At 41.0% G+C, this 8,456-nt stretch overlaps 1 protein-coding gene across 1 annotated transcript in view; it reads right to left on the bottom strand.

Moving 5' to 3' along the window:
• GRIN2B (glutamate receptor, ionotropic, N-methyl D-aspartate 2B) overlaps positions 1 to 8,456 on the bottom strand; it is a 678,642-nt gene that overhangs the window by 490,276 nt on the left and 179,910 nt on the right. The window contains exon 2 of the mRNA XM_006866039.1: positions 464 to 892. Coding sequence (XP_006866101.1) covers positions 464 to 874 — 411 coding nt within the window. The 5' untranslated portion in view covers positions 875 to 892. The remainder of the gene's footprint in view (positions 1 to 463; positions 893 to 8,456) is intronic.

Below are 8,456 nucleotides of genomic sequence, written 5' to 3'. Positions count from 1 at the left end.
GTTTATAAGTATATTGTTGTTGTTGTTGTTAAGTGTGTCGTCTAGGGTTTCCAAGGAGCAGCTGGTGGGTTTGAACTTCTAACTTGGTGGTTAGCAGTCCAGTACTTATCCTACAGCACCACACCAGGGCTCTGTTCGTAAGTATGCTGTTGTTCCGACTCATAGTGACCCTGTAGAGTGTTTCCATGAAGTAGCTGGTAGATTTGAACTGCCAACCTTATAGTTCAAACCAACCTTGAGGCTGAGCGCTTACCCAACAGCCACGTCAGGGCTTCTAAATACCAAGCTCTTTCTCTCACATTTATCTCCAGTGATTAGACCAATTTCTGATCTATCCACTCACTTGATGCATTCTGGTTGCTTTCTGTCTTTAATAATAACCAGGTTTTACATTAAAACAATGCATCGCTAAATTTTCATTCCCAAACCCCCAAGTTCCTTTTGCTACATCCCCGGTTTGTACCTTGTCAGCCATGATCATAGAGGAGCCCCCGTGGATCCCCAGGATGGGGGTGAGAGTCTGGGCTGAAATGAAATCAAGGATCTGGGCTATGGCTTCCTGGTCTGTGTCATCAGCAAACACCACACCCTGGATCTTCCGGTCCGACATGAGATCACAAATGCGGGTGATGATGCTCTTTGGGTCGGTCTCATTCATGGCTACCAGCTCCACACGGGGCACCACGGAGAGATGGTGGAAGTCATCTTTCTCGTGGGCATCCTTGATGGCCACCTCGTCTGATGTGCCCACGAGAATGACAGCAATGCCGATGCTGGGGGAACTCTTCTGAGAACGTGCCCTGCTGCCTGACACAACCAAGACAGCCAACACCAACCAGAACTTGGGAGAACAGCACTGTGCTCTGGGCTTCATCTTCAACTCTTCGAATCCCTGAAAATATAAGAAGAGAGAAGGGTTACGAGAAGGTACACACTCCACACCTGTCTTTAAAGAGGCTGGCTACTGCAAGCCAACAGCCTTATCACCTTTCATCGATCATCAAACCCAATTTCTGCCTTCCAGCCTAGTCTCTTATCTTTGGGGTTTGTTCAACAGAGTAAAAGAAAAATAAATTTTCACAATCATCAGAAACCCTTGAGTAAAACAAATAAAAAATGCTAATGGCATGATGCCATAGGATAAGTACTTGACCTCAAGGTCACTTTGAACCATAATGTCGGTGGTTCAAACTCATCAGCCACTCCTCGGAAACCGAATACAGGGTCGCTATGAGTCAGAACCAACTCAATGGCACTTAACCACAACAACTGTGTCTGTAGCCATTTTCAGCAAAGCAAACCAAAAGGACAAACCTGTGGCCCGTGAGTGGATTGCCACTCAGAGTAATCTTAGAAGAGCAGAGTAGAACTGCCCCCACAGGGTTTCCAAAGTTGTAAATCTTTATAAAAGCAGCCTGTCACATTTTTCTCTTGCGGAACAGCTGGTGGGTTTGAACTGCTGACCTTTCTGTTAGCAGCCAAGCAGACAGAGACAAATGAGGGAGAGAGAATGCCAGTGGTCCAGGTAGTCATGCCAACCGCACAAACACATGAGGTGCCAGCCAGGGTTTTGCTATCGCTGCCTACGCTATGGCCTGCCCGTCATCCACCATCTTTGAATTGCTATTAGACCAAGGGGATGGAAGAGACCAGGCTACACAAGAAGCAGCATGGGCTCAGCCGACGCTAGCAACAAAATATGGCCTGGCAAAGATGAATGCACAAGCCCAACATTCTTTCTGCTTTCACTTCATTTTTGCCTCAAAAAGGGCAAAAGTCAAACCGAGACGTTCTTCAGCAATCCTAAAGAGCTTTTTGTATATTTTATATTGTTACTATTAGTTACAGTTAAGTCAATTTTGACTTGACACATAGCAACTCCATGTGACTGCTCTGTAGGATTTTCTAGGCTATAATCTTTAAGGGATCAGACTGCCAGATAATCCTGCCCCAGAGCCTCTAGTGGTGGTGATGTGCCATGGGAGTCTGTTCTGACTCACAGAGACCCTGTATAGGGTTTCCAAGGCTATAAATCTTGACGGGAGCAGAAAGCCTCATCTTTCTCCCTCAGAGTAGCTGGTAGTTTCGAACTGCCAACCTTGTGGTTAGCAGCCTGATTCGTAACCATTACACCACCTGAGCCTCTACATGGGTTCAAATCACCAACCTTTTGAACAGCCATTGAGTGCTTAACCAATGAACCACCAATTTAAAAAACCCACTGCTGTTGAATCAGTTCTGACCCATAGAGACCCAGTTAGATGCAATAGGATTGTTTCCAAGACTGTAAATCTGAATGGGTACAAACAACCTTATCCTTCTCCTGCAGAGTGGCTGGGGGGTTTGAACCATAGACCTTACAGTTAACAGTCCAAAGCTTAACCCACTGTGCTACTAAGGCTCCATATATTTTATATCTATTGTGATTGTTGTTGTTGGATATTCATAGAAACCCTGCTGGTGTTGTGATTACACAATGAGCTACTATCTACAAGTTTCAGCAATTCAAATCTACAAGTCACTCTATGGGAGAAAGAGTAGTCTTTCTGCTCTTATAAAGAATAAAACAGGGTCGCTATGAGTAAGAACTGACTAGAAGGCATACAACCACCACCACTCACCATACATATTCATATACACATACACACACACACAAAAGGGGCTTCGAAAAGTTTGTGGAAGTTCTCCATTATCTTTTAATTCCATTTTTCTAAGAACTTTTTGAAGACCCCTTGTACATGTAATACATATGTGTGTATGTGTGTGTGTAATATACACACCCTGGAGTGGTGCTGGAGGATAAACACTGGCCAGCAGTTCAAACTCACCAGTTGCTCTTGAAAATCTCAAGGTCAGCAGTTCAAACCCACCAGCTGCTCTTGGAATCCGTCTGAGTTGGAACCAACTTGAAGGCACAGAGCAACAACAAACGTGTGTGTGTGTGTATGAGCCCTGGTGTGGTGCTAGAGGATATAAGCACTGCACTGACAACTACAAGGTAGATAGTTCAAACCCACCATTTGTTCTTCAAAACCCTATACAGGGTCACTATGAATCAGAGATGACAAATATATATACACATACATATAAATATATAAATTATGTTTCTTTATGTAAACCCTATTTACACAATATTTCTAGGACATAACTCCTAACATTCAATTATGAGATGAGCCAATATGTTGGCAGTACTTTTAAAAAAACCTTATTTCAGTTGTTTCTTTTTTTCCAATAGTTTTTTTCCAATAGTCACTACTATGGGAAAAAAACAAGAAAGATAACTATTGTCCCTATTTTATAGATGATAATGCCTAGGCTCAAAGAAGCTAAATGATTTGTCCAAGGCCAAGAAACAATGATGTGAAAGGAACCTGAGCCCAGATCTTCTGACTTTTAGATTAGTTCATATTCCACCACTACATCACACTGCTCTCACATCATCAGTTATTACCAAAACAGTTTTATTTTGTTCTTCTTACGGTGACTTGGACAAATACTAATGCTATTGGCAGTAATGTGAGAGCTAACTTAAAAAATGTTCCAGTTGTGTTTTGTTCTTTTGTTTCCTATGGCACTCTATAGCAGTGACTTTCCCAAAACGACTTTGTGTTTGCATATAATTCGCCACCTTTTACCTATAAGCCACTCCTGAGTTTTACTTCCACATGTGCCCCTAAATTTTAACACTATGAACTAAACTACGGACTCAACTATCCACAAGCCTTGATCATTTCTTACGATTCTCACCCTTCTCCAAGAACTTCTCTTACTTAAGGTGGACCTGCTTATTTTGCTTTGATATGCTTTTTTAATCATCATTTCCTATACACCTGTTACATGCTGTGCACTGTGTTAGGTATTTCCTCATATGCAATCTCTTCAGTCGTTATAGAAACTTTCTCAATTTGATATTTTATTCCCATTTCCCAAAAGGAGAAACTGAAGCTCAAAATGGTTATGTAATTTGCCCAAGGATCACATAAGTAGTGTGAGGTTGTAATACTTGCATGCCTATTTAGAAACAAAGCCATTTATATTCCAAAGTAATATTTTACTAACTGCACACAGAACCCAAACCAGGCATTCTCATTCTGTTGCAAAAAAAAAAAAAAGGAGAATGCCGTCAAGGACGACAATGCTGCTTAATAATATCTCCCCTGCTGGTTTGGAAAAAAAGATGTTGAAATGTGTTAAAAGGTGGCACATGTTTAAAAAATTTTAAGTTTAGCTAACAAAAATAAGAACTAATACTGTGAGTATCTAACAAAGAAAGGTAAGGAAGTATTTGGTCTCAGCACACTGACTGCAAAAAGCATTAATGATTTGGGAATAAGATGCTGGGGACATTTTATGGCTGGAGAAGCACAAAATCCAATCCAGTTCTTGGCAGAAAACATTTTGGAACTCTTGTTGCTGTAGTCATCCTTCAACACTGCCACGCAGGAGATTTCTATCGATTGCCTTGACAATCTCTTGTGAATAAGACAGTAGCTCAGTGGTTCATACTTGATCAAAATGTACTTTTAACAGTTCTCTGGTCTTAGAAAACCATTGTCAGGGTCTCTACCCAACCTAGCAGGAAAACCAGGTCTGAGCTTGTCCTCTCAGAGCTTAAAAAAAAAAAAACACCACATGAAGTCAAGCAATGCTGTATTTTCAGAGAAGACAACAGATGGGCTTAGCACCTCAGAGAGTTATAGGCAAAAGGAAAAAAAACAAAAACAAAAAACAGTAATAATCTGTTCAATTCAAAGACTGATTCTCAAGAAGAACCAAAAGACGTAGAATTTGGCGAAAACTAGCAGCTAACTTTATTCCAACAGGATTCGAATCATCCAGTTCTAAGTCGCTAAATTGGACTGCTTCACCTTGAAAAGTGGTCCAATCTGCCATGACAGTTTATTCATTTTAACACACTCTACACTCTCTCACTTTGATATTTTATTTGCTCTCTTTAAAATGTCTCTTGTGTACCTCTATTTCTTCTCACACAATTTATTCTGCTTTGTTATGCAATGGCTAGTTTTGACACTCAAAGAATAGAATCTGGTTTTACCTAGCATCTCTTTTATGCTGAGCATATAGCAAAGCACTTTACAAAGCAATACATTATGGGAGATACCAGTAACAGTGACACTGCGAGACAAAGAAAGAGGCTGCTTTGAATTCAAACTCAATTTCACACATTAGAAGGGGGTTACTTGCAGGAGAAACATGTAGTCTAAGATAAGCTAAGGAGTTTTATTCCCTTCCTGGGACAGACCACAGTGCATCTTGACACAGCTGCTCTGTGAAGTCTTACCCTCTGCTCTACCCCACTCCCCCACACCCCAGTAGAATTGAGAATTACTTCCTTTGGGCTCTCACCATAGCTGTATTTCTATCTATACACATGTAAGTGCTTATTACCATTATACTATTGTGTTTCTGCCTATCATCACTAGCTGGTAACCTCATCCTTGTGGGCAGGGATCTCCTCAGTTCAGCAAGCATTTCTTAAGCACCTCTGACCTAGCCGACATTGTTTTCAATGCTGAGGATGTAATAGTGAATACTACACAGATGCCACCTTCCAGTTGTGAGATTTAAGAATTGACTGTTTATCTCTTTGATCCTCTGCCCCTTTGATGCTTGAGCTGGCTGGTATTCAGATCTAATAGAAGACTGTTGTTATTGTTATTAAGTGCCATTGAGTCAGTCCTGACTCATAGCAACCCTGTATGAGATTTCCGAGGAGTGGCTGGTAGGTCTGAACTGCTGACGTTGTGGTGAGCAATCCAGTGCCACACCGACACATAAACAAGGCCTTATCTCTATCTGCATCCTTGGGGTCTAGCAGGGCCTCAGATAGGGAAGTACACAATCAAAGAGCATCACTGTTTTCACCATTAGGTTGAACACTTCCAGTATCTGACTATTTTTAAGTGACTATGTACCAGGCACTATTGCTTGTCAGATAATTTTCCTCATGACAACATGATGACAATATTATGTCATATTGTCATATTTTCATATATAACAAATGAGGAAACCAACCTTTGGAGAGAAGATTAAGTACACAACCAAGGTAATACTGCTAATAAGGGGTGGTATCAAGCTTCAGACTTAAGTTTCCCTAACTCCAAAGCCCTTGGTTCTTTCTCTTTTGCTGCATTTCAGTACAATAAGAGTGGATACATGAATGAAGTAAAGTACCCATCACAAACAAAGCATTTCAGTTGCTATCAAGAAGATGCCAACATATGGCAACCCAACATGTATCAGAGTAGACGTGTGCTCCATAGGATCTTCAATGGCTGATTTTGCTGAAGTAGATCTCCCATCACATTCTATTTCCTCATGGGTGAAATCAGGATAAAACCTAAATACCTTAAAGGGTGTGTGTTTTTTTATGAGAAATCAAATGATGATTCTCATAACCTACATACTTCAAAGGGGTTTTGTGAGAATCAAATGAGAATATGTATATAGAAGTGCTTTGAAGAATATAAAATACTGAAGTAAAGGATGTTACTTTTAAACTTCTGTAGAGGCTGTTCAAGGGGGTCCAGCTATTTATGAAAGCACAAAGTGAGCATATAGGAGGTAGGGGGATGAGAGACAATGGCAGACAGAAGCTGAGAAGAAGGTTAAGAGGAACCTAACAGAGGGCAAGAGCTATCAGTTCCTGAGGACTATAATTACTTCAAGGAGATGTCTCAAGGTAGTACAAACTCCACAGAGAGCTTACCAGTCATACATCAGAATTCAAGGGTTATTCAAGCCAGGGTCAATAGTGGGAGTCAAGGAAGCTCAGCACACCCAAATCATGATATGGATTCAGGCACCAGGGTTCCCCCTAAAAAAACAAGCAACCAGGCTGCAGGATTGAGTCAACTGTTTATTTCCTTGGCTTTCTGCCTCTTTGAGGCTTGAGGCGGGTGATACTCAGATCCACAGCATGTAGAAGACCACAGTAATATATACGTATGCCTATAACTGATGCCTGGTGTGGGATAAAACACTGGACTCCAAGATCAGTTTGAACCACAAGGTCAGCAGTTCAAACTCACCAGCCGCTCCTTGGAAACCCTACACGGGGTCACTTTGAGTCGAAAGCGACTTGGCAACACTTAACAACAAATAAAATAACTGATGCAGAGTAACTATGGCAAGAACCAGTCCACATTTCACCCAGAGCAGATTCATTCGGGCGAGAGACTGAGCCAACCCTATCATCAGAGAAAAGTGCATACTGTCAACCACAAAATAAAGGATAAAAGGTGATTTAACAGATGATTAGGTCAAATTTTGCAAGTACCACCCTTTTGTACAATTAGAATGCTATCTGGAGTGACCCAACTAAGGAGTTGTAATTGGAATATAATAGAAGGTGACTAAAATGAAAATTTGAAGCGCCAGAACTATACTCCAAGTCCAGTTTCCTAAGCTACCAATTAAGACAAAGTTAGAATACACAGACTTTAAAATGTGCCACATTAGAGAATGTGAGAAAACAAGGAATCCTGGTGTGGAGCTGTGGGTTAATGCGCGGAACTGCAAAGTTGGTTTAAACCACAAAGTCAGTGGTTCAAGCTCACCAGTTGCTCCTCTGAAACCCTACACAGGGTTGCTACGGGTCAGAACTGACTTGCCAGCACTTAACAGCAAAAAAAAAAAGAAGTAAAAGAAAAGAAAAAAATCAAACCCACTACCATCGAATTGATTCCAACTCATAGTGACCCTTTAGAACAGAACAGAAACGCCCCATAGGATTTCTGAGGCTGTAAATCTTTACAGAAGCAAACCACACATCTTTCTTCCACAGAGCAGCTGATGGGTTTGAAGTGCTGACTTTTGGTCAGTGTTATTGTTGTTAAGTGCTGTCGAGTCGGTTCTGACCCATAGAAACCCTGTATAGGATTTCCAAAGAGTGGTGAGTTTGAACCACCAACATTGTAGATCAAACCAACTTTGCAATCCAGCACATTAATCCACAGTGCCACACCAGGACTCCTTTTGGTCAGTAGCTGAGAGCTTTTAACCACTGTGCATTCAGGGTTCCTCCAGTGTAAGTCAAGTGAAATATAAATGGGTATAACCTGTTTGCAGTCCTAGTGTGGTGATGTGGGATAAAGCATTGGACCACAGGTTGGTTTGAACCATTAAGTCGGTGGTTCAAACTTACCAACCACTCCTTGGGAACCCTATACAAGGTTGCTATGGTCGGAACTGACTCAATGGTACTTAACAACAACAACAACATAACCTGTTTAGGGATCAATATGAGAACACATATAAAATTTTTAATATCAAGATAAAATTCACAGACAGCAACATCAAAGGAGATGTCACATACTAGTATCAAGAAGATATAATATTCATGAACACAGATTAATCTAAATATAATAAGCTGAAACACACGAAACAACAACTAAAATAACCATGTTGTTGTTGTTGTTAAGTGCCGTTGAGTC

Source organism: Chrysochloris asiatica, unplaced genomic scaffold (genome assembly GCF_000296735.1).
Source record: "Chrysochloris asiatica unplaced genomic scaffold, ChrAsi1.0 scaffold00086, whole genome shotgun sequence".
NCBI lineage: Eukaryota > Metazoa > Chordata > Mammalia > Afrosoricida > Chrysochloridae > Chrysochloris > Chrysochloris asiatica.
This window is presented reverse-complemented; position numbering and strand designations above follow the sequence as displayed.